The following is a 27,289-nucleotide window of genomic DNA, read 5'->3' as shown; positions in this document are numbered from 1 at the left end:
AGAGAATAACATAAATTACCTGATGGAGCTGAAATACACAGCATGAGAACTTCTTGAAGCATACACAAGTATCAGTAGCCAAATCGATCAAGCGAAAGAAAGGATATCAGAAATTGAAGATAAACTCAATGAAATAAATCGCGAAGACAAGATTACAGAAAAAAGAATGAAAAGGAATGAACAAAGCCTCCAAGAAATATGGGACTATGTGAAAAGACCAAACCTATGTTTGATTGGTGTACGTGAAAGTGATAGGGAGAATGGAACCAAGTTGGAAAACACTCTTCAGGATATTATCCAGGAGAACTTCCCCAACCTAGCAAGACAGGCCAACATTCAAATTCAGGAAATACAGAGAACACCACAAAGATACTCCTTGAGAAGAGCAACCCCAAGACACATAATCATTAGATTCACCAAGGTTGAAATGAAGGAAAAAATGTTAAGGGCAGCCAGAGAGAAAGGTTGGGTTACCCACAAAGGGAAGCCTATCAGACTAACAGCAGATCTCTCAGCAGAAACCCTACAAGCCAGAAGAGAGTGGGGGCCAATATTCAACATTCTTAAATAAAAGAATTTTTTTTTTTGTTAGAACAACTCAGCAAAATAAAATTCCTGTTTATTGTTGGACAACATTGTTTCACACATACATCAAACAGGCCAAAAAAAATAAACAGCAACTTCATAGACAAAAAAGGAAAAAAAAGAAACCTTTTATCTTTGGCCTTTTTAACCATCTCATACAAACCAACTACTTATAGTACAGCTAAGTACATACACAAAAAAGTTACTGGAATGCTCGGAATAAGATTATTTTTCTGTTGTCATTTTTGCTTTTTTTACAAGGTTTTTTTTCTCCTTTGAGATTATAATGAACATGGTCACACCACAAGTAAAGTCAGAAGTAGGACAGAGAACGCTCCGAAGGCTGGTTTGGTCATCTGAGATCATTAAAAATGGCTGACTCTAACAATATGTACAAAAATATAAAATGTAAATAAAAAATACAAACAAATTTCCTTTTTAAAGTACTTTTAAGAAAAAAAGCAGGGCCTTGGAAGTTTTAGTTCTTTTTTCCTCCCCTGTTGCAAATTCTCATGGTTTGTGTTGGGTGGTGGAGAGCGCGTGTCATCTGCGGGTGGCACTGCCCATGGTGGGCGGGCGGGCCTCTCTACTCGAAGGTGACCACGTTTAGATTCTGAGACGGGAAGTGGAGGGTGAATAGGTCACGGCGGCCTTTTTTTTTAGTTTAACTTTTCCTTTTTTGCTGTCTAGTCATCCTCGTCGGTCTTCTGCTTCTTGGTATCGACATCGTCATCCTCATCATCTTCAGCTGCCCGCTTGCCCGTAGCTGACTCAGCTTCCTCATCTTCATCTCCATCCTCTTCCTCACCATCACCTTCTTCTTCCTCCTCCTCTTCCTCCCCACCTTCTTCCTCTTCTTCATCTACCTCATTGTCAGCCTCTTGCTCCCCATTTTCCTCATTAGCATTCCCGTTAGCAGGGGCGTCTCTTCCATTTTCTGCCTCTTCCACAACTTCCTTCTTCTCCTTTAAGTCCTTGGTGGTGATTTCGGAGCTGGTGTCTACGGCTGCGTCTGACATGGTGGGGCACGCCGGTGATCCGATGCAGGCGATTAAAAAGAAAGCGAGAGTTCAGGGACTCTGGCGATAAAGCTGCCGGAGTCCGCGGCGGTGGAGTAGGCGCGCGGCGGAGGCGGCTGCGGCGAGCAAGGAGGCTGCGGCGAGCAAGGAGGCTGCGGCGAGCAAGGAGGCTGCGGCGAGCAAGGAGGCTGCGGCGAGCAAGGAGGCTGCGGCGAGCAAGGAGGCTGCGGCGAGCAAGGAGGCTGCGGCGAGCAAGGAGGCTGCGGCGAGCAAGGAGGCTGCGGCGAGCAAGGAGGCTGCGGCGAGCAAGGAGGCTGCGGCGAGCAAGGAGGCTGCGGCGAGCAAGGAGGCTGCGGCGAGCAAGGAGGCGGACGAGGAACAATGCAAAGATGGCTTTTCAGAGCAGCCGGTGGGAATAAAAGAATTTTTAACCTAGAATTTCATCTCCAGCCAAACTAAGCTTCATAAGTGAAGGAGGAATAAAATCCTTTACAGATAAGCAAATGCTGAGAGATTTTGTCACCACCAGGCCTGCCTTACAAGAGCTCCTCAAGGAAGCACTAAATATGGAAAGGAAAAACAAGTACCAGCCACTGCAAAAACATACCAAATTGTGAAGACCATCGACGCTATGAAGAAACTGCATCAACTAAGGGGCAAAATAACCAGCTAACATCATAATGACAGGATCATATTCATACGTAACAACGTTAACCTTCAATGTAAATGGGTTAAATGTCCCAATTAAAAGACACAGACTGGCAAATTGGATAAAGAGTCAAGACCCATTGGTGTGTTGTATTCAGAAGACCCATCTCACGTGCAAAGACACACATAGGCTCAAAATAAAGGGATGGAGGAAGATTTACCAAGCAAATGGAAAGCCAAAAAAAAAAAAAACAAAAACAAAACAGGGGTCGCAATCCTAGTTTCTGATAAAACAGACTGTAAGTTTCTGATAAAACAGACTGTAAACCAACAAAGATAAAAAAAAGACAAAGAAGGGCATTACATAATGGCAAAGGGATCAAAGCAACAAGAAGAGCTAACTATCCTAAATATATATGCACCCAATACAGGGGCACCCAGATTCAAAAGCAAGGCCTTAGAATCATGTGGTTTTTGTCTTTAGTTTTGTTTATGCGGTGAATTACATTTATGGATTCACGTATGTTGAACCAACCTTGGATCCCAGGGATGAAGCCAACTTGATCATGACAGATAAGCTTTTTGATGTGCTGCTGGAATCAGTTTGCCAGTATTTTGTTGAGGATTTTTGTGTTGATGTTCATCAGGGATATTGGAGGGCAATTTTTTATGTTTTTGTATCTCTACCAGGTTTTGGTATCAGGATGATGCTGGCTTCATAAAATGAGTTTGGGAGGAGTTCCTTCTTTTCAACTGTTTGGAATAGTTTCAGTAGAAATGGTACCAGCTCGTCTTTGTACCTCTGGTAGAATTCAGCTGTAAATTCATCCTTTCCTGGGCTTTCTTTTTGGGCTGATAGGCTATTTAATTACTGCCTCGGTTTCAGAATTCACTATTGGTCTATTCAAGTATTCAATTTCTTCCTGGTTCGTCTTGGCAGGGTGTATGTGTCTAGGAATTTATCCATTTCTCCTAGATTTTCTAGTTTATGTGCATAGAGGTGTTTATAGTATTTTCTGATGATTGTTTGTATTTCTGTGTGGTCAGTGGTGATATCCCCCTTATCATTTCTGATTGTGTCTATGTGATTCTTCCACCTTTTCTTCTTTATTAGTCTACCTAGCAGTCTATTTATTGTTATTTTTTCCCCAAAAACCCAGCTCCTGGATTTGTTGATTTTTTGAAGGGGTTGTCATGTCTCATCTCCTTCAGTTATGCTCTGATCTTGGTTATTTCTTGTACTCTGCTAGCTTTGGAGTTTGTTTGGTCTTGTTTCTCTAGTTCTTTTAGTTGTGAGGTTGTTGATTTGAGATCTTACTAGCTTTTTGATGTGGGCATTTAGTGCTATGTATTTTCCTCTAAACACTGTTTTGCAGTGTTACAGAGATTCTGGTGCAGTGTCTCTTTGTTCTCATTAGTTTTAAAGAACTTCTTAATGTCTGCCTTAATTTCGTAATTTACCAAGGAGTCATTCAGGTTGTTCAATTTCCATGTAGTTGTGTAGTTTTGAGTGAGTTTCTTAACCTTCAGTTCTAATTTGATTGCACTGTGGTCTGAGAGACTATTTGTTATCATTTCAGTTCTTTTGCATTTGCTGAGGAGTGATTTACTTCCAATTATGTGATCAATTTTTGAGTAAGTGCCATGTGTCTGGGAGAAAAATGTATATTCTGTTATTTTTGGATGGAGAGTTCTGTAGATCTCTATCAGGTCTGCTTGATCCAGAGCTAAGTTCAGGTCCTGAATATCTTTGTTAATTTTTTGTCTTGATCATCTGTCTAATATTGTCAGTGGGGTGTTAAAGTCTCTCACTATTATTGTGTGGGAGTCTGAGTCTCTTTGTAGATCTCTAAGAACTTGCTTTATGAATCTGGGTGCTACTGTATTGGGTGCATATATATTTAGGATAGTTAGCTCTCCTTGTTGAACTGAACCCTCTACCATATATAACGCCCTTCTTTGTCTTTTTTGATCTTTGTTGGTTTAAAGTCTGTTTTGTCAGAAACTAGAATTGTGACCCCTGCATTTTTCTGTTTTCCATTTGCTTGGTAAATTTTCCTTTATCCCTTTATTTTGAGGTTATATGTGTCTTTGCATGTGAGGTGGGTCTCTTGAAGATAGCATACAGATGGATCTTGACTCTATCCAGCTTGCCATTCTGTGTCTTTTAGTTAGGGCATTTAGGCCATTTACACTTAAGGTTAATATTGTTATGTGTGAGTTTGATCCTGTCATCATGAAGCTAGCTGGTTATTTTGCAGACTTGTTTATGTGGTTGCTTCGTAGTGTCACTGATTTGCGTACTTCAGTGGATTTATGTAGTGACTGGTAATGATTTTTCCTTTCCATATTTAGTGCTTCCTTCAGGAGCTCTTGAAAGGCAGGCCTGGTGGTGACGAAGTCCCTCAGCATTTGCTTGTCTGAAAAGGATCTTATTTCTCCCTTGCTTATTAAGCTTAGTTTGGCCAGATATGAAATTCTGGGCTGGAAATTCTTTTAAGAATGTTGAATATTGGCCCCTAATCTCTGCTGGCTAACAGGGTTTCCACTGAGGGTTTTGCTTTTAGTCTGATGGACTTCTCTTTGTAGGTTACCTGGCGTTTCTCTCTGGCTGCCCTTAACATTTTTTCTTTCATTTTGACCTTGGAGAATCTGATGATTACGTGTCTTGGGGTTGATCTTCTCGTGGAGTATCTTTTCTGGGGTTCCCTGAATTTCCTGAATTTGAATGTTGGCTTGTCTTGCTAGGTTGGGGAAGTTCTCCTGGATGAGATCCTGAAGTATGTTTTCCCACTTGTTTCCAATTTCCCTGTCTCTTTCAGGTACCCCAGTCAGTTGTAGGTTTGGTCCTTTTCCGTAATACTGTATTTCTCAGAGGTTTTGTTCATCGTCTTTTCTTTTTTCCTTTTTTCTTTTTCTGAGACAGAGTCTCGCTTTATTAGCAGGCTGGAGTGCCGTGGTGCAATCTTGGTTCACTGCAATCTCCACCTCCCGGGTTCAAGTGATTCTTGTGCCTCAGCCTCCTGAGTAGCTGGAATTATAGGTGCACACCACCATGCTTGGCTAATTTTTGTGTTTTTAGTAGAGACAGGGTTTTGCCATGTTGGCCAGGCTGGTCTCGAACTCCTGACCTCAGGTGATCTGCCTGCCTCGGCCTCCCAAAGTGATGGGATTGCAGGCGTGAGCCACTGTGCTCAGTCTCATTCTTTTTTCTCTATTCTTGTCTTTCTGTCCTGTTTTAGAAAGATAGTCTTACAGCTCTGAGATTCTTTCCTCTGCTTGGTCTATTTTGCTGTTGATACTTGTGATTGCATTGTGAATTTCTTATATTGTGTTTTTCAGCTCCATCAGGTCATTTATGTTCCTCTCTAAACTGGCTATTCTCATTATCAGCTCCTGTATTGTTTTATCATGATTCTTAGCTTCTTTGCATTGGGTTAGAACATGCTCCTTTAGCTCAGTGAAGCTTTTTATTACCCATTTTCTGAAGCCTACTTCTGTCAATTCAGTCATCTCAGCTTCAGCCTAGTTCTGTACCCATGCTGGAGAGGTGTTGCAGTCATCTGGAGTCACTCTGGATTTTTGAGTTTTCAGCGTTTTTGCATTGATTCTTCGTCATCTTTGTGGGCTTGTCTACCTTCTATCTTTGAGGTTGCTGACCTTTGAATGGTGTTTTTGTGGGATCTTCTTTGTTGATGTTATTGTTGTTGTTATTGTTTTCCGTTCGTTTGTTTTTCTTTTAACAGGTCACTCTTCCATAGGGCTGCTGTGGTTGTTGGGGTTCCACTCCAGACCCTAATCTCCTTGGTCCTCCCACACCTGGAGATATTACCAGTGAAGGCTGCAAAACAGCAAAGGTGACAGCCTCCTCTTTCTTCTCGGAGCTTTTTCCCAGGGGCACACTGAACAGATGTTGGCCTGAATGCTCCTGTAGAAGGTGTCTGGAGCCCCCTACTGGGAGTTCTCACCCAGTCAGGGGGAACAGGATCAGGGACCTGCTTAAAGAAGCAGTCTGGCTGCCCTTTGGCTGAGTGGGTGTGCTGAGCTCAGGGGAATCCTCCTTGTACAGACTGCCTGGACTCTCCAGAGCCAGCAGGCTGGAAAGGCTAAGTTGGCTGAACTGCAAATACAGTCACCGCTTCCCCCCCGCCCCTCCCCTCTTGGTGGCTCAGTCCCAGGGAGTGATCAGAGATCTGTTCATATAACTCAGACTAGTGTAGCTGAAATTCCTGCAGGGAGGCCCCACCTAGTGAGGAGGGATGAAGCAGGGTCCCACTTAGAGGAGCAGTCTGACCACAGTCTGCTGTGTTGTGGAAAACTCTTCCCATTCCAGACCTCCTGGACTCCCCAGAGGAGCCGGCAGGCTGGAACCACAGAGATGGCAGCTGCCCCCACTCCCAAGCCCCTCAGGAACTTGGTTCATTTCAGGCAGTCTCCAGCTTCTTGCCACTGGCCAGCTGGAATTCCAAGCCAGTGGGTGTTAACATGTGAGGTGCCATGGGAGTGGGGCCTGCAGAACGATGCTGCTTGGCCCCCTGGATTCAGCCCCCTTCCTAGGGGAAGGCATGGATGGATTTCCCGCCTTGCTGGAATTCCCAGGGCCAGAGTATGCAAAATTCCTGGGTCTCTGTGCATACCTGAGCCACTCTGCTGAGACTCCGCATAGCGCTATGCTTTGGACCCAAGGTCCTGGTGGTGTGGGCTCAGGGGGGGATCTCCTGATCTGCAGGTTGCAAAGATCTATGGGAAAAACGTGGTTTCCTGGGTGGGGTCGCACACTCACTGCCTCCCTTGGCTGGGGGTAGGGCCTTCCCTGGCTTCAGAAGGGGCCGTCTCCCCACCCTGCTTTTCCTCACTCTCTGTGGGTTTAGCCATCCACCTAGTGAGTCCCAATGTGAGAACCTGGATACCTCAGTTGAAGGTTCAGAATTTCATTTGCCGTTTTCATTCTTCTCTGTGATAGCCACTGACTGCAGCTGCTTCTGGTACAGTACTGTTAACTATGTTCAGAATTCACCAGTTTTTCCACTCAAGTTCATTTTTTCTGGTTCAGTATCTAACTCAGCGTCCCACATTGCATTAATTGTCATGTCTTGTTAGTCCTCTCTAGTTTGTGATGATTCCTTAGGTTTTTCTTTTTTTTTTCCACGATTTTGTTACTTTTGAAGAATACTGGTCAGTTATTTTGTAGAATGTCTCTCAAGTTGGGTTTGACTTATGATTTCTCATGATTACAGCAAGGTTATACATTTTTGGTAAGACTAGCTACAAATTAATAGTCTAAAAATACTGTATTTTTAGCAAATATCATATCAGAGGTACACGATATCAATATGCATTATTCTTGGCAAAATTAACATAGATCATTTGGTTAATGTGGTCTCTGCTGTGTTTTTCTACTATGCAGTTACTCCTGTTCCCTTTGTAGTTAATAAATATCTTGGGGAGGAATTTACTTTGAGACTTTGCAAATATACTGTTTCTGCTCAAATTTTTGCCCACTGATTTTAGTATCCATCTTGTCTGCAACAATTATGGCTATGGTGCTCTGATGGTGATTTTCTATTTTCCCCATTCTTTCTACATTTATTGATTGGAATGTTTCTATATGGAAGAGCTGTGTCTTTTTCTCCCCATTTATTTATTTATTCAGTTATTTGCTTATATCTGTATGGAATTATGGATATTTATTTTATTACTGGATTATAATCCAATACTATTTTTATTTCTTTTATTGCTCAAATTGTTCCCTCCTGGGTCATTGAGAACTCTTTCAGGTTGGTTCCTGGAACCTTTTGACATGCTTATCCTTTTTTGAGAACTTTCTTACTTTCTGACACTGTAAGATGATCCAGGCTTATCTTATATTTTCCCTGCCCCAGCCCTAGAATCAACCACTTTTTCAGGAAGCCCTGGTTTATTGTAAAATGATATTCAAAACCAAGATCCGGGTGCTTGGTGTGTTTATTGCTACTAAGATGTTTATCTTATTAGTGGACAGATCTAGGATTTCTGTGTATATACTAACCCATGCATATACCTATATCTATTTCTAAATCTATATGTACACATACACTTATGTAAAGAAACCATGAGTTTCATCCAATACCACAGAGTTCATTCTAGTCTTCCTCCCTTCTCTAATTGTAGTTTATTTCTTTGACAGTAAGACATCTGACTCTCTTTATCTGCAACATGTTTGATTATTTGTTCAACCCTAATCTACACATACAGTTGTTTTGGAATTGCGAACCCATACTTCTGTTACTATTTGACTTTTTTTTTTTTTTTGAGTTACTGATTGTCTTTTTTTTTTTTTGAGATGGAGTCCCCCTCTGTTGCTCTGCTGGAGTGCAGTGGCCTAATCTTGGCTCACTGCAACCTCTACCTCCCAGGTTCAAGAGATTCTCCTGCTTTAGCCTCCCAAGTAGCTGGGACTTACAGGCACCTGCCACCGTGCCTGGCTAATTTTTGTATTTTTAATAGAGTCGGTGTTTCACCACATTGGCCAGGCAGTTCTCGCACTCCTGACCTCAGGTGATCCTCACACCTCAGCCTCTCAAAGTGCTGGGATTACAGGTGTGAGCCACTGTGCCTGGCCTCTGATTGACTTTTAATTTGTAATTATGGAGAACTGTTAGGGAAAGCAACATACTAGGAGATGGATTTTGATAGTGATAACTTTTATCAGTTTAATTAACTTAGGTATCATTCCTATCAACTTTTCCTTCTGTAGTTTACTTTGCCTTATGTAATGTACTAAAGATATAAGACTGGCATTATAGCATATCATCAACTAATTTGCCTGAGTATGATCATAAGAAAATATTAAACATCTTTTCTGTTGAAAAGATCTAAAAACCACAGATTGTTGGAGTAACTTTGAGGTGACAGATATTCAATGCTTCTTAAAAATATATATTTTTTCTGAACACAAAAGACGTGTATACTCAGAAGAAAAAGTCACACTTTACAGAAATAAATGAAACATACAGAAATTCCTCATAACCCTTTATGACAACCACTGCGCACCCACATATACCAGATAACTGTTCAATGCTTTTTTAAACTTGAACATTTTATCATATTTTTTGAGGTTTACTTTTGTAAATTTGCCAGAATGATAGAGAAACGGCCAAATCCCACTGTACATCTAGGAAACTAATATAGATGTTAGGAGAAATTGTGGGATTTTGATAGTATTAAGGTATTTTTCTGGGCAGGGATTTTTTCTAGGCAATGCATGACTGAACCCAAACCATAGCTGATATCTTTATGAGTTTCTCAAGAGAAATACTGGTATGTGCATAATGCCCAGTGGCAAGTGAAAAACAAGGAATTAAGAGATACTTCTTCCTGGCATCTCTCTTTTTTTTTTTTTTTCTTTTTCTTTTATTTATTTATTTATTTATTTATGTTTATTTATTTATTGATTGATCATTCTTGGGTGTTTGTCGCAGAGGGGGATTTGGCAGGGTCACAGGACAACAGTGGAGGGAAGGTCAGCAGACCAACAAGTGAACAAAGGTTTCTGGTTTTCCTAGGCAGAGGACCCTGGGGCCTTCCGCAATGTTTGTATCCCTGGGTATTTGAGATTAGGGAGTGGTGATGACTCTTAACGAGCATGCTGCCTTCAGGCATCTGTTTAACAAAGCACATGTCGCACCGCCCTTAATCCATTTAACCCTGAGTGGACACAGCACATGTTTCACAGAGCACCGGGTTGGGGGTAAGGTCATAGATCAACAGCATCCCAAGGCAGAAGAATTTTTCTTAGTACAGAACAAAATGGAGTCTCCTATGTCTACTTCTTTCTACACAGACACAGCAACAATCTGATTTCTCTATCTTTTCCCCACATTTCCCCCTTTTGTATTCGACAAAACCGCCATCGTCATCATGGCCCGTTCTCAATGAGCTGTTGGGTACACCTCCCAGACGGGGTGGCGGCCGGGCAGAGGGGCTCCTCACTTCCCAGAAGGGGCGGCCGGGCAGAGGCGCCCCTCACCTCCCGGACGGGGCGGCTGGCCGGGCGGGGGCTGCCCCCCACCTCCCTTCTGGACGGGGCGGCTGGCCGTGCGGGGGCTGCCCCCCACCTCCCTCCCGGACGGGGCGGCTGGCCGGGCAGGGGCTGCCCCCCACCTCCCTCCTGGACGGGGCGGCTGGCCAGGCGGGGGCTGCCCCCCACCTCCCGGACGGGGCGGCTGCCGGGCGGAGATGCTCCTCACTTCCCAGATGGGGCGGCTGCTGGGCGGAGGGACTCCTCACTTCTCAGACGGGGTGGCTGCCGGGCGGAGGGGCTCCTCACTTCTCAGACAGGGCGGCTGCCGGGCAGAGGGGCTCCTTACTTCTCAGACGGGGCAGCCGGGTAGAGACGCTCCTCACCTCCCAGACCGGGTTGCGGCCGGGCAGTGGTGCTCCTCACATCCCAGTCGGGGCGGCGGGGCAGAAGCGCTCCCCACATCTCAGACGATGGGCGGCCGGGCAGAGATGCTCCTCACTTCATAGATGGGATGGCGGCCGGGAAGAGGCACTCCTCACTTCCCAGACTGGGCAGCTGGGCAGAGGGGCTCCTCACATCCCAGACGATGGGCGGCCAGGCAGAGACGCTCCTCACTTCCCAGACGGGGTGGTGGCCGGGCAGAGGCTGCAATCTCGGCACTTTGGGAGGCCAAGGCAGGCGGCTGGGAGGTGGAGGTTGTAGCGAGCCAAGATCACGCCACTGCCCTCCAGCCTGGGCAACATTGAGCACTGAGTGAACGAGACTCCCTCTGCAGTCCCGGCACCTCGGGAGGCCGAGGCTGGCAGATCACTCGTGGTTAGGAGCTGGAGACCAGCCCGGCCAACACAGCGAAACCCCGTCTCCACCAAAAAAATACGAAAACCAGTCAGGCGTGGCGGCACGCGCCTGCAATTGCAGGCATTCGGCAGGCTGAGGCAGGAGAATCAGGCAGGGAGGTTGCAGTGAGCAGAGATGGCGGCAGTACAGTCCAGCTTCGGCTCGGCATCAGAGGGAGACCATGGATAGAGAGGGAGACAGAGACCGTGGGGAGAGGGAGAGGGAGAGGGAGACCGTGGGGAGGAGAGGGAGAGGGAGAGGGCAAAGTAGAGGAATTTTCCCCTGGTATCTCTTTCAGCCACCAAATGACCACAACTTGGCGCCTTATATGAAGTATAATTTGGAACCAATCTCATCCTGAAGTCATATCTCATTAATGAGTAAACACATCTGAGATGTTTCATTCTGCAATTTTTTTTTTTTTTTTTTTTTTTGAGATGGAGTCTTGCTCTGTTGCTCAGGTTGGAGTGTAGTGGTGCAATCTCGGCTCACTGCAACCACCGCAACTCCACCTCCTGAGTTCAAGTGATTCTCCTGCCTCAGCCTCCCAAGTAGCTGGAATTACAAGCGTGAGCCACCACGCCTGGCTAATTTTTGTATTTTTAATAGAGATGAGGTTTTACCATGTTGGCCAGGCTGGTCTTGAACACCTGACCTCAAGTGGTCCACACGCCTCGGCCTCCCAAAGTACTGGGATTACAGGTGTGAAGCACTGCACCTGGCCTGCAAATGCTTATATCTTCTTTCACCAAGTTAGGTACTGGGGGTATTAAAATGAATGAAAGTTGGTTATTACCATAAGGAACTTTAAGGGAAGAAACACAGGTAAGCCAATAATTGTAATATAACATGAATAGTGTGATTTAGGAGTGCAGAGGTGGGAGGGACCCCTGCTTGGAACTTTACAGGGGAGGTGGTATTTAAACTACTCTTTAGTACCTGGCTTCTCTCTGTGCCATCACTCGGCAACAAATTTTTTCAGTCCTGTGCTAATTGAAGTAGTTTTCTAAACTCCATTTTGTCATCTGTTCAATTCCCTTTTAATGAAGTTCTTTATATTTTTAACATGTCTGTCTGCTCATTTTATTCCTTTCCTGGAGACCTTCAGTGCTTATATTTTAGGTAAAGAAAGGAGTTCAGAATCTTTTGTGTAACATCCAAGTCCTGCAGGTCAGTCCTCAGCCTGTCCACTCATCTCTTCCTCCTCCATACACCCCTTTCTCCAGCTACACTGAACTGCTCCCCCAAAACAGGTGCTTTTTAATGTTTGGCTCCATGCCTTTGTTCTGTTATTCTGTCTCTGTGAAAAGCTCCTCCCTCATCTGTGCTTTCTGCAATCATACTCTATTTCAAGGTCCAGCTCAAGTTCCATGTCTTGCATGAAACCATTTCTTATCCTTCTAGCTATCTCCCAAGTTTGAATAGTTTCTTCTTCTAACTCCTCACTTTGTCTTTTTTCTCTACTATATTGTTAGCTTCCTGTGGGTCAGCCTCTTCGTATTTCTTATGGTATCTTTAACCACATATCCTTAATTACTTTTTAGCCATTTTATACTGAGGAATTTTATGAATATCTTGGCTTTGATCTTTTGCTTCTGGATCCTCTTTAGACCCTCAGGTTTGTTTATTTATCTCTAAATGTTTTAATTCTAGTGCTAGGTCTTCTGGGTTCTAGGACAGCTGGATAGAACTGTGTGTTAAGACTTTTCATTGTACATTAACTGCTTATGTGGACTCAGTCAAATGTGTTGATTAAAGGCATGCATTTTGGAATCAGACAGAACCAAGCTCTAGCCCCAGCTCTGTTTTCTCTTGAAAAAGTTACTTAACCTCTCTAAGCCTTAGTTTCATCATCTTTAAGTTAGGCTAAAAATACTACCTCCTGCTGACAGGTTTTGTGAGAATTAAAGTATTTAGCATAGTGCCTAAAACATAAAAGTGTGCAATAAATGTTAAATTCTTTGTCTTTACCTGTCCCTTCTTTTCCTCTCCCTTCTCCTTTTCCTTCCCTCTTTTATTTTTACTCCCTAATCCCACTTCCTTTTTCTTCTCCATGAAATATCATTACTGTTTATGAAATTAGTCTGTTTTGCTAATATCCAGCTTCTTTTAGGATTTTTTTTTTGGATTCAGAAGTTATGGGCAAATTAATAATTTTTCATGTGTTAATGTGGCAGGTCACCATAAATAAATTGCCTCGTGATGGGAATTTTGTCATTCTGGTACTTTCAGTCATACTCAATTCTTAGCTGTATATAGGTGTTGCATTGATGAAAACCACTTTTTTAGGGGAAAGGCATCAAAATCTGTGGCTTATTTGTAGCACTATTGTGTTCTCTTACATAGTAATGTAATACTAACCTAAATCTTAATGTATTTTCTCTAATTTATAGCAAAGAATTTTTTTTTTTTTTTTGAGACAGAGTTTTGCTCTTGTTGCCCAGGCTGGAGTGCAATGGCGTGATCTCGGCTCACCACAATCTCTGCCTCCCAGGTTCAAGCAATTCTCCTGCCTCAGCCTCCTGAGTAGCTGGGATTACAGGGATGCACCACCATGCCCAGCTAATTTTGTATTTTTAGTAGAGATGGGGTTTCTCCATGTTGAGACTGGTCTCGAACTCCTGACCTCAGGTGATCCTCCCGCCTCAGCCTCCCAAAGTGCTGGGATTACCGGCATGAGCCACCGCGCCTGGCAGCAAAGAAAATTTTTAACTCTCAAAATCAATGGCTTATTCGTAGCACTATTATATTCTCTTATGTAGTAATGTAATACTAACCTAAATCAATATATTTTCTTTACTTTGTAGCAAAGAAAATTTTTAACTGTCTTTGTGCTTTTTTGAGAAAATGGACATTGATGTAAAATGAGGAAGTATGCCCCCCCCAATAAAGCAAGTATACAAAAATCAGTGTTTTAAAATATAGACAGTTTTTAGATAAGAAAAGGAGATGAGAGAATAAGCAAAATAGGTAAGTTTCCCAATAACATTGTCTTCTCATTCTATTTTATGCAGAATATCTTTACTTTAATCTTTGATTCCTGCTTATAAGGATGGATGTTCATGCAGCCAGTGAATAAGGAGCAGAGGATTCTGCTACATGAGGACCGGGAGGCTCAGTTTGAATAAATCATGTGGACATTCTTTATTTGTCCAATCATTATTTATTCAATATCTAGTACCCAGGAAATGCACAGCTGGGATAATACAAAAATGATTAAGAAATTGTTTCCTTTAGAACATATAGTGAATTAAGTATGAGAGAAAACATGTCTAGGTAATATTTAAGACAAACTATGGAAATATAAAATAATAGTTTGCAGAGGAAAGAGTGATTAAATTAATTTGCTGTTAAGAAAGCTGTTTGCTATATTTTATATTTGTTTATATTTCTGTAAAAAGAAAGGAAGTAAGTAATAGGTTAACTGAACGTGAGATGATTATGATAAGATTCTCAGTCTTAGTTGATCCATAACTGTCATCACAGTTTTAGTAGGGGCTTTTCTAGCTGCTGTATATATTCATCTCTCTAGACATGAGACGTTTGTTCTCTAGGCATCTGGCCTCTCTTAAGCTTTCTCAATTATAACACTCACTAAAACTTTTTTTTTTTTTAACTTTTATTTTAGTTTCAGGGGTACATGTGCAGGTTGGATCTATAGATAAATTGTGTATCATGGGGGTTTTATGTACATATTATTTTGTCACCCAGGTAAGTAGCATAGTATCTACTAGGTAATTTTTTGATCCTCACCCTCTTCCCACCCTCCACCCTCAATTAGGCCTCAATGTCTATTGTTTCCTTCTTGGCATCCATGTGTACTCAATATTTAGCTCCCACTTATAAGTGAGAATATGCAGTGTTTGGTTTTCTGTTCTTGTGTTAGTTCACTTAGGATAATGGCCTCCAGCTCCATGTTGCTGTAAAGGACATGATTTTGTTTTTTTTTTATGGCTGCATACTATTCCATGGTGTATATGTACCACATTTTCTTTATCCAGTCTACCACTGATGCTCATTTAGGTTAATTACATGTCTTTCCTTTGGTGAATAGGGCTGCATTGAACATACATGTGCATGGGTCTTTATGGTAGAAGAGTTTATATTCCTTTGGGTATATACCCAATAATGGGATTGCTGGATGGAATGTTAATTCTGTTTTAAGTTCTTTGAGAAATTGCTAAACCGCTTTCCATAGTGTCTGAGCTAATTTACATTCCCACCAGCAGTATATAAGCATTCCCTTTTATCTGCAGTCTTGCCAGCATCTCTTGTTTTTTTGACATTTTAATAATAGCCATTCTTACTGGTGTGAGCTGGTATGTCATTGTGATTTTGATTTGCATTTCTCTGGTGATTAGTGATGTTGAGCATTTTTTCATATGCTTCTTTGCCGTATATATGTCTCATTTTGAAAAATGTTTATGTCTTTTGCTCACATTTTAATGGGTTTTTTTTGCTTGTAGATTTAAGTTTCTTGTAGATTCTGAATATTAGACCTTTGTCAGATGCATAGTTTGCAAATATTTTCTCCCATTTTGTGAGCTGTCTGTTTACTCTGTTGATAAGTTTCTTTTGCTTTGCAGAAACTTTTTAATTAAGTCCCATTTGTCAATTTTAATTTTTGTTGCAGTTGCTTTTAGCATCTTCATCATAAATTCTTTGCCAGTGCCTAGTCTATAGTAGTGTTTTCTAGTTTATCTTTCAGGATTTTTATAGTTTTAGGTTTTACATTGAAGTTTTTAATCCATCTTGAGTTGACTTTTATATATGGTGTAAGGAAGAGGTCTAGTTTCAGTCTTCTACATACAGCTAGCTACTTATCCCAGCACCATTTATTGAATAGGGAATCCTTTCTCCATTGCTTGTTTTTGTCAGCTTTGTTGAAGATCAGAGGGTTGTAGGTATGTGGCTTTACTCTATTCTGTACCATTAATCTGTATGTCTGTTTTTGTACCAGTACCATGCTGTTTTGGTTACTGTAGCATTATAGTATAGTTTGAAGTCTGGTAATGTGTTTGCTCCAGCTTTGTTCTTTTTGCTTAGAATTGCAATTGTTATTTGGGCTCTTTTTTGGTTCCATATGAATTTTAGAATAGTTTTATTTTTCTAATTCTGTGAAGAATGTCATTGGTAGTTTGATAGAAATAGGATTGAATCTGTATATTGCTTTGGGTAATATGGTCATTTTAACAATGTTGACTCTTCCTATCCATGAGCTTGGGATGCTTTTCTATTTGTTTGTGTCATCTCTGATTTCTTTGAGCAGTGCTTTGTAATTCTAGTTGTAGAGATTTTTTTACCTCCTTGGTTAGCTATATTCCTAAGTATTTTTATTCTTTTTGTGTCTATTGTGAGTGGGATTGTGTTCTTGATTTGGCGCTCAGCTTGGACATTATTGGTGTATAGAAATGCTACTGATTTTTTTACATTGATTTTGTATCCTGAAACTTTGCTGAAGTTGTTTATTAGATCTAGGAGCTTTTGGGCAGACTATGGGGTTTTCTAGGTAAAAAAGAATATTGTCTGCAAACAGAGATAGTTTGACTTTCTCTCTTCCTATTTGGACGTCTTTTATTTATTTCCCTTGCCTGATTTCTCTGGCCAGGACTTCCAATACAGTGTTAAATAGGAGTGGTGAGAGTGAGCAGACTTGTCATGTTCCAGTTCTCGAGGGAAATGCTTTTGGTTTTTGCCTGTTCAGTATGATGTTGGCTGTGGGTTTGGCATAGATGGCTCTTATTATTTTGAGGTAAGTTCCTTTAGTGCCTAGTTTGTTGAGGATTTTTAACATGAAGGGATGCTGGATTTTATTGAAAGCCTTTTCTGCATCTATTGATATGATCATGTGGTTTTTGTTGTTAGTTCTCTTTGTGTGATGAATCACATTTATTGATTTGCGTATATTGAACCATTCTTGCATCCTAGGGATAAAACCTACTTGATCAGATTGCAGTGAATTTGTTTTTGATGTGCTGCTGGATTCGGTTTGCTAATTTTTTTTGAGGATTTTTGCATTTATGTTCATCAAGGATATTGGCTTGTAGGTTCCATTTCTTCTAGGTTTTCTAGTTTATATGCGTGGAGGTGTTCATAATAGTCTTTTTTTTTTTTGTCTTTTTGTGGGGTTGGTGTTAATGTTATATTTGTCATTTCTGATTCTTTATTTGGATTTTCTTTTTTTCTTTATTAGTCTAGCCAGTGGTCTTTTGTTGTTGTTGTTGTTTTTCAGACGGAGTCTTGCTTTGTTGCCCAGGCTGGAGTGTAGTGGCATGATCCCGGCTCACTGCAAACTCCACCTCCCGGATTCACGCCATTCTCCTGCCTCAGCCTCTGGAGTAGCTGGGACTACAGGCACCTGCCACCACACCCGGCTAATTTTGTTTTTGTATTTTTGGTAGAGACGGAGTTTCACTGTGTTAGCCAGGATGGTCTCGAGCTCCTGACCTCATGATCTGCCCACCTTGGCCCCCCAAAGTGCTGGCACTACAGGTGTGAGCCACCGCGCCTGGCCGCCAGTGGTCTGTCTGATTTATTCTTTCAAATAACCAACTTGTGGTTTCACATGAAAACTTATATTAATTATAGATCTAGTAGGAACAAACATGTCTAGGCCAGTGATGTAATTATTTTGATTACATACTGCAGTTGATTTAAAAAAATTAGTGTGCATTTTAATAGATAGGCTTATTTTTCTCTAATTACACACACTTATTGTATATTAGTATATGATGCACCTCATAAAACATACACAAAACTAGATATCAAAAAAGGAAGAAGTATTGGTGAGATAAAGTCTTTAAAAATGTTTTGGTCAGTAATGATAGTATAATGGAGTCTAACTACTATTATTTATTATCTCAAAGCACAATATATATTTAGGGTGAGATTCCCTGTTAAGGATAGTAAGATGCAAGTCCATAATTCAAATAAACTTGATAATTTCTTCACTGCTCTAGGCATGCCCTCTGGGGCACAAGTCTCTGAAACTCTCATCTAAAGACATTTATTCTTGGGAGTGTTTCTGAATCTGTTCCTTTGTGGGAGGCTGCCCAATTCGCAAAAAGAAAAACAAATGTGTATATATATTTAAAACAGATATATATTATATATATCACCGTTTTAGGATAGGACAACTTCACACTGTAATTAAAAAATCACAACAGTGGCCAGGTGCGGTGGCTCACACCTGTAATCCCAGCACTTTGTGAGGCCAAGGCAGGCAGATCACGAGGTCAGGAGTTCGAGACCAACCTTGCCAACATGGTGAAACCCCATCTCTACTAAAAATACAAAAATTAGCCAGGCATGGTGGCGCGCCCCTGTAATCCTAGCTACTTGGGAGGCTGAGGCAGGAGAATTGCTTGTACCCGGGATGCGGAGGTTGCAGTGAGCCGAGATCATGCCACTGCACTCCAGCCTGGGTGACAGAGCAAGACTATGTCTCAGAAAAAAAAAATCACAGCAGTATATTTTTTCTAAGTCTATCCTTCCTCCACTTCTAAAGCCAGTTATAAGAGAATCTAGTAAGGAAAACAATTTTGCAGGGTATGGGAATATTATTGTTATTTGTACTTGAAGCAGTCAGACATGGAAGATGTTACCTACTTCTGTTTTGGAGATGAAAATGTATTATAATGTTAATCATGTAAAGCTATTTCTACTTTTATTGGTTATGTTGGATATATAGTTTCAGAAATCTGACAATGACTTTATCTTACAGATCACTTTAGTTTCTTTAAAATGACAGCAGAGGGCACTATGGTATTTAGTTTTCCAAAGCCAGTTTTAAAATTGGAAAATTGTTGCCGTTTTAATGTGTAATGCAGTGTATCTATTCAACTAGTTGAATGAATAGCTATGAAACTTTTTGTTCTTTGCTTTTTCGCTATGTTAGGAGTATAAAAATTTTGTTGAGTATTGGTAAAGTTGAGGTGCACTATTTTTCTGGGTTCCACATTTGCTTTTGTTTAGTACTCTTTAAAAAGAGTACTTGTAAATCTGTTCACTAATCTTTAAAGTTTACTTATTTGAATCACCTTGATTAAAATCAGTACTGTGAGAAAAAAGCTTTCAGTGAATACTATATAAGAAATTTAATTAAAGCTTTGAAAGATGTTTTTGTAGGTCCTAGCATCTCTAGTCATATGTCAGATATAATTTTATTAGCCCACAGGCTGTCAGAGATAGTATGCCCAGAGTGATACACATTACCTTTGTATTACAGCATTTGTTTAGGAAGCAAGTCAGTCTTAGTCTGACAGGAAGCCCATGTATTTATTTCTACATCCTTAATGAGAAAAGAAGAAAAAGCTTATTTCACAGAATTTCCTTGGGGAAATGATTTGAAGGTTTCATTTATATTTTAAGAATGTAATTACATTAATTGGGTTGTATAGGTTTTAAAGAAGATAAACCCCCATGAGCGGAAAAATACATTGTAAGTACATTATAAATATAGAAAAGGGAAAAATCTCAGCACCTATTTTGGTCAGTCTGTTATAAATTAGCTCAAAATAATAGCCAGAATGTTTGCCTGTAATGCAGTAGTTATTCCCCAGAACTCTCTTGTTGCCTTATTGTTACCAGTTTTGTTCGGAAGGAAATTGAAAATCTGTGACATGCCCAAGGTCACATAGCAAGACAATAACATTGGTAGTGACATTATAATAGTTATTCCCCAAACCTATACCCAGTTGACCAGTGTATATTTCTTTAGATGTTAGTTTTTATTTCTCATATCTATATAAATTCTAGAAGTAGCTTGATTTAAAAAAATGAATATTCATTATTTACAAATAATCAGTTTTGATGTATAGTTATGTGATATTTTTTGCCTGTCAAGTATAGTAGTTCATAGGAAGCAAGGAACTTTTTTTTTTTAAGAGATAGGGGTCTTGCTGTGTTGTCCAGGCTGGAGCATAGTGGCTATTCACTGGGTGTACTACTGCAGCCTCAAAGTGGGCTCAAGTGATCCTCCTGCCTTAGCCTCCTGAGTAGCTGCACCCTGCTATGTGCCTGGAGAAGCAAGGAACTTTTAAAAAATTATTTCTGGCACAGTGAGAACAAATAAGCTCCATGAGGGTAGGAATCTTTGTTCATTTTATTGTCCCAAGTGCCTAATATCTGGCACATAGGTATGCAGTAAATATTTGAATAAAAATTTGTTGAATTTATAAATTATTCAGTCCATTATTAATTTAAATATTTAAACCTTCTAGAGAGATTTTAGAATGAGGAGAGCAGTTACTCTGCACTTACCCACTAGTTTAGGAAGAGATGGTTTAACAGTTGGTCAGCTAATCACCATTACCATGCATGCAGAGCATTGTCGGGGAGGAAAGATTGATAGTAAGGTAATAAAGCAGAAATGCGTCCTATAAAGTAACTTGCTAAATATAAAGCTAGTTGAGATGTTTTAAAGAGCTACAGTTTTATTAGTTTGAAGTAATTATAATTAAAATTAGGTTAATAAAGAGAATATGCTTTAAAGAAAATAGAAAATGTTTTGTGAGCATATAAAATCATGAGTTAAAGCAATTAGTTTTAGGTTAAATCACGCTTATAGTGTTTACACATAAATTGCTTAGCTATTTTTTTAGTAACTGTTTTCTTCAGTAAATATTTTTGTCTTTTATGTGCGATCACTTATCAAAATGATCACAAAATATAATAAAGGAAGACCTGACACTCTGAATTTCATTTGTAATACAAATGAATTACTTAAGTACCAGAGAGGGCATAAAGGAGAAATTAAACTTTGATATATAAAAAAAAATTAACGAATGGGATAGAAAATTGTATAGGAGGAGGAAAGCATTCAAAGGTTTAGAGAAGACGGAATGTAAAGATATTCCTTCAGGCTGGGCACGGTGGCTCACGCCTGTAACTTCAGCACTTTGGGAGGCCGAAGCAGGTGGATCACTTGAGGCCAGGAATTTGAGAAACTTCCTCTCTACAAAAAAAATCCAAAAATAACATTAATTATTCAAATGCAAAAATTAGCCAGATGTGGTGGCGCACACCTGTAACCTCAGCTACTCACGAGGCTGAGGCATGAGAATTGCTTGAATTGGGAGGCAGAGGTTGCAGTAAACTGAGATCATGCCACTGCACTCCAGCCTGGGTGACAGAGTGACACCTGTCTCAAAAAAAGAAAAAAATCCTTTATGTATTCAGCAATATCTATTGAGCACCTACTATGCCAGGTGCTGGGGATATAGCAGTGAAAAAGGTAGGCTAAGTCCTTGCCTCCCTGTAGCTTACATTTTAGGGAAGGAAACCCACATTCAGCTATCACAATGTCAAATAGTAGTAAAATGCTGTGAAGAAAAATCAGTCAGAATAAGGGGATAGAGAGTGATAGTGAGAGAAAAGGTGGATGATTCGATTGATTGATTGATTGATTGCCAGGGTTTTTCTCTCTCTGTTGCCCAGGCTGGAGTACAGTGGTGTGATCATAGCTCACTGCATCCTCAAACACCTGGGTATGAGCAGTCTTCCTGTTTCAGCCTCCCAAGTAGCTGGGACTACAGCTGTGCACCACCGTGTCTGGCTAATTTTTAAATTTTTAGTAGAGATGAGGTCTTGCTATGTTTCCTAGGCTGATCTCGAATTCCTGTGCTCAAGTGATCCTTTCTCCTCAGCTTCCCAAAATTCTGAGATTACAGGCATGAGCCACCATGCCTTGCCTTGGATTATTTTAGAATGGGGCATTGGAGCAAAGACCTGGTCTAAGTGAATCTTTAAGCTCTGCAGATATCTGGGATAAGATACCAGGCAGAGCACCAGTTGCTAGACACTCAGGTGCATAAGACTACTTTAGGCCACACCTAATACCAGAAAGATATAGGCCAGGAGCCACAAATTTGCATTTGTGGCATTGTAGACCAACCTTAGATGACCCTTTTCTGCTGGCATCCTTGTGGCAGTCTGGCATAGCAGTCCAGCTCAGGTGGAAGGTGATATGTTCTGCACTAGGCAGATAAGGTAGCCTAATAACTTTATGCCCTCAGGAGCCGACATCTTTTGTAACAACTCTCTAGCAAGTTTCTACGGTTCCAATTTAGGGAAGTCCAAAGTATGGTGTCCCCATAGGGTCTTTATAGGTCTCTAGTCCATATGCAATCTACCAGTCAGTTGTCATTTAAATCACATACAGTGTTGCTTAGCAATATAGTTATCATGTTGCCAGGGTAACAGAGCTCGTTAGTTAAGGGAAGGTCAAATTTTCATGCAGGGGGAAGGGTTTTGGGTAAGCCATTTTGTCCATAGCTTTGTTGTTTATTATTCTTTGATTACTACTTCTCACAAAAGTTCATCAAGCTTTGCCAACCTTCAGATGTAGACAGGAATGGGTAAGTGGGCAGGATGTAGATACAAATGAATTCAAGTCACTTGAAAAATAAAACCCACTGGGGCGGACACCTCTAGAGCCTTGCACATCAAACTGTGGTCTTTACATTCTTCACCCCCTCACTCCTTACTCACTAGCAGCATCATCACCACCTAGGAATTTGTTAGAAATGCACATTCTCAGGCTTACTGAATCAGAAGCTCTGAGGGCTGGGGCTCAGCTGTCTAGTTTAATGAGTCCTCTAGGTGATTCTGATAACAGCAAAAGTTTGGGAATCACTGTACTAGGGGATACAAAAATTAAATGAAAACTCTGCTCTTAGAGGGTTCGTCATCTAGAAGTGAGAGGAAGATGTGAAAACAAAATTTTGTCATATGATGTGGTCACGTGTTTAAATGGAAGTATTAATAGGAATCTAAAGGAAATATATACGACTAAAATAAAAGAAAGTGAATTCAGCCCTGGGAGTAACAGAGACGTGCAAACAAGATGAGAGGCGTTGTCTTGGAGCGTAAGCAATGTGGTCCTGGTTAGATACTGTACTTAAAATAATATTGTAAATATTGCAGATTTATGGGTTAAAGACTGCTGTTGTGGGCTGAGAATCTAACCACTTCCAGACAAACAACTTTTAAATAGACTTTTGGAGTAGAGTTTCTAAATGTTCTTAAATGTTCCTGTCAGGCCTTTGAGCCCAAGCCTGCATGTTTACATCCAGATGGCATGAAGCAAGTGAAGAATCACAAAAGAAGTGAAAATGGCCAATTCCTGCCCTAACTGATGACATTACCTTGTGAAATTCCTTCTCCCGGCTCAGACACTCCCCCACTGAGCACCTCATGACCCCCGCCCCTGCTTGCCGGAGAACAACCCCTTTGACTGTAATTTTCCACTTACCTACCCAACTCCTATAAAATGGCCCCACCCCTATGTCCCTTTGCTGACTCTTTTTGGACTCAGCCTGCCTGCACCCAGGTGATTAAAAAGCTTTATTGCTCACACAAAGCCTCTTTGGTGGTCTCTTCACACGGACGCACGTGACATTTGGTGTCGAAACATTTGGTGCCGTGACTCGGATTGGGGGACCTCCCTTGGGAGATCAATCCCCTGTCCTCCTGCTCTTTGCTCCGTGAGAAAGATCCATCTACGACCTCTGGTCCTCAGACCAACCAGCCCAAGGAACATCTCACCAATTTTAAATTGGGTAAGCGGCGTCTTTTTACTGTCTTCTCTGTCCTCTCACTATCCCTCAACCCCTTTCTCCTTTCAATTTCTGCGCCACCTTTCAATCTCTCCCCTCCCTTAATTTCAGTTCCTTTCTTTTTCTGGTAGAGACAGAGGAGACGCGTTTTATCCGTGAACCTAAAACTCCGGTGCCAGTCACAGACTTGGGAAGACAGTCTTTCCTTTGTGTTTAATCACGCGGGGACACCTGCCTGATTATTCAGCCACATTTCAGAGGTGTCTGATCACCATGGGGACGCCTGCCTTGATCCTTCACCTTGGTGGCAAGCACTACCTCCCCGAGGCGGGGCAAGTACCCTCCCACCCCTTCTCTCCATGTCTCTACCCTCTCTTTTCTCTGGGCTTGCTTCCTTCACTGTGGGCAACCTTCCACCCTCCATTCCTCCTCCTTCTCCCTTAGCCTGTGTTCTCAAAAACTTAAAACCTCTTCAACTCACACCTGACCTAAAACCTAAATGCCTTATTTTCTTCTGCAACACCGCTTAACCCCAATACAAACTTGACAGTGTTTCCAAATAGCCAGAAAATGGCGCTTTTGATTTCTCCATCCTACAAGATCTAGATAATAATTCTCGTAAAATGGGCAAATGGTCTGAGGTGCCTGACGTCTAGGCATTCTTTTTCACATCAGTCCCTTTCTAATCGCTGCTCCCAATGCAACTCGTCCCAAATCTTTCTTCTTTCTCTCCTGTCTGTTCCTTCAGTCTCCACCCCAAGCTCTGAGTCCTTTGAATCCTCCTTTTCTACAGACCTATATGACCTCTCCCTTCCTCCCCAGGCTGCCCCTCGCCAGGCTGAGCCAGGTCCCACTTCTTCCTCGGCTTCTGCTCCTCCACCCTATAATCCTTCTCTCACCTCCTCTCCTCACACCCGGTCCGGCTTACAGTTTCATTCTGTGACTAGCCCTCCCCCACCTGCCCAACAATTTCCTCTTAAAGAGGTGTCTGGAGCTAAAGGCATGGTCAAAGTTAATGCTCCTTTTTCTTTATCCAGCCTCTCCCAAATCAGTTAGTGTTTAGGCTTTTTTTCATCAAATATGAAAACCCAGCCCAGTCCATGGCTTGTTTGGCAACAACCCTTAGAGACTTTACCTTCCTAGACCCAGAAAGGCCAGAAGGCCGTCTTATTCTCAATATGCATTTTATTACCCAATCTGCTCCTGACGTTTAAAAAAAGCTCCAAAACTTAAATTCCAGCCCTCAAACCCCACAACAGGATTTAATTAACCTTGCCTTCAAGGTGTACAATAATTAAAAAGAGGCAGCCAAGCAGCAATGTATTTCTGAGTTGCAATTACTTGCCTCTGCTGTGAGAGAAACCCCAGCCACATCTCCAGCACAGAAGAACTTCAAAACGCCTAAGCCACAGTGGTCAGGCATTCCTTCAGGACCTCCTCCCCCAGGATCTTGCTTCAAGTGCCGGAAATCTGGCCACTGGGCCAAGGAATGCCTGCAGCCCGGGATTCCTCCTTAGCCATGTCCCATCTGTGCGGGACCCCACTGGAAATCGAACTGTCCAACTTGCCCGGCAGCCACTCCCAGAGCCCCTGGAATTCTGGCCCAAGGCTCTCTGACTCCTTCCCCAATCTTCTCGGCTTAGCAGCTGAAGACTGACACTGCCTGATTGCCTCAAAAGCCTCCTGGACCATCACAGGCGCTTGAGGTAACTCTTACAGTGGAGGGTAAGGCTGTCCCCTTCTTAATCAATACAGAGACTACCCACTCCACATTACCTTCTTTTCAAGGGCCTGTTTCCCTTGCCTCCATAACTGTTGTAGGTATTGATAGCCAGGCTTCTAAACCTCTTAAAACTCCCCAACTCTGGTGCCAACTTAGACAATATTCTTTTTTTTTTTTTTTGGAGATGGAGTCTCACTCTGTCACCGAGGCTGGAGTGCAGTGGCATGATCTCGGCTCAATACAAGCTCCGTCTCCTGGGTTCACACCATTCTCCCACCTCAACCTCCTGAATAGCTGGGACGACAGGCGTCCGCCACCATGCCCGGCTAATTTTTTGTATTTTTAATAGAGACGGGGTTTCATCATGTTAGCCAGGATGGTCTCGATCTCCTGACCTCGTGATCTGCCCGCCTTGGCCTCCCAAAGTGCTGGGATTACAGGCGTGAGCCATCGCGCCCGGCCGCTTAGACAATATTCTTTTGTGCACTCCTTTTTAGTTATCCCCACATGCCCAGTTCCCTTATTAGGTCTAGGCATTTTAACTAACTTATCTGCTTTCCTGACTATTCCTAGGCTACAGCCACAACTCATTGCCGCCCTTTTCCCCAGTTCAAAGCCTCCTTCACATCCTCCCCTTGTGTCTCCCCATCTTAATCCACAAGTATGAGACACCTCTATTCCTACCTTGGCGAATGATCATGCACCCCTTAACATCCCATTAAAACCTAATCACCCTTACCCCACTCAATGCCAATATCCCATCCCACAGCATGCTTTAAAAGGTTAAAGCCTGTTATCACTCACTTGCTACAGCATGGGCTTCTAAAGCATATAAACTCTCCTTACAATTCTCCCATTTTACCCGTCCAAAAACCAGACAAGTCTTACAGGTTAGTTTAGGATGTATGCCTTATCAACCAAATTGTTTTGCCTGTCCACCCTGTAGTGCCCAACCCGTACACTCTTGTCCTCAATACCTCCCTCCACAACCCATTTTTCTGTTCTGGATCTCAAGCATGCTTCCTTTACTATTCCTTTGCACCCTTCATCCCAGCCTCTCTTTGCTTTCACTTGGACTGACCCTGACACCCATCAGTCTCAGCAACTTACCTAGGCTGTACTGCCACAAGGCTTCAGGAACAGCCCCCATTACTTCAGTCAAGCCGTTTCTCATGATTTACTTTCTTTCCATCCATCTGCTTCTCACTTTATTCAATATTTTGACAACCTTCTACTTTATAGCCCCTCCTACAAATCTTCCCAAAAGGACACCCTTCTGCTCCTCCAACATCTGTTCTCAAAAGAATATCGCGTATCCTCCTTCAAAGCCCAAATTTCTTCCTCATCTGTTACCTATCTCGGCATAATTCTTAATAAAAACACACGTTCTCTCCCTGCTGAGTCTGGCTAATCTCCCAAACCCTAACCCCTTCTACAAAGCAACAACTCCTTTCCTTCCTAGCATGGTTAGGTACTTTCACCTTTGGATACCTGGTTTTGCCATCCTGACTAAACCGTTATATAAACTCACAAAAGGAAACTTAGCTGACCTCATAGATCCTAAATCCTTTCCCCACTCCTCTTTCCTTTCCTTAAAAACAGCCCTAGAAGCTGCTTCCACACTAGCTCTCCCTAACTAATCCCAACCCTTTTCATCACACACAGCCGAAGTGCAGGGCTGTGCGGTCAGAATTCTTACACGAGAGCCGGGACCGTGCCCTGTAGCCTTTCTGTCCAAACAACTTGACCTTACTGTTTTAGGCTGGCCCCCACATTATTCCTGATACCACACCTGACCCCCATGACCGTGTCTCTCTGATCCACCTGGCATTCACTCCATTTCCCCATATTTCCTTTTTTCCTGTTCCTCGCCCTGATCACAGTTTGTTTTTGTTTTTGTTTTTTTGAGATGGAGTCT

At 41.9% G+C, this 27,289-nt stretch overlaps 2 protein-coding genes across 3 annotated transcripts in view; one reads left to right on the top strand and one right to left on the bottom strand.

Annotated features, from left to right (window-relative positions):
- The window catches only part of DTWD2 (DTW domain containing 2), a 155,381-nt gene that overhangs the window by 15,201 nt on the left and 112,891 nt on the right, over window positions 1-27,289 (top strand). The gene's annotated exons all lie outside the window — the stretch shown is intronic.
- On the bottom strand, window positions 599-2,688 carry LOC117980359 (prothymosin alpha). The gene has a single exon (XM_034960377.3). It carries the CDS (start codon window positions 1,602-1,604, stop codon window positions 1,272-1,274), a length of 333 nt encoding a protein of 110 aa, XP_034816268.1. The 5' UTR covers window positions 1,605-2,688; the 3' UTR covers window positions 599-1,271.

This window comes from Pan paniscus, chromosome 4 (assembly GCF_029289425.2).
Source record: "Pan paniscus chromosome 4, NHGRI_mPanPan1-v2.0_pri, whole genome shotgun sequence".
In the NCBI taxonomy this organism is placed as follows: Eukaryota; Metazoa; Chordata; class Mammalia; order Primates; family Hominidae; genus Pan; species Pan paniscus.
This window is presented reverse-complemented; position numbering and strand designations above follow the sequence as displayed.

Coding starts and splice junctions, on each gene's coding strand:
- LOC117980359 (XM_034960377.3), bottom strand. CDS start 1,604: ATGTCAGACGCAGCCGTAGACACCAGCTCCGAAATCACCACCAAGGAC.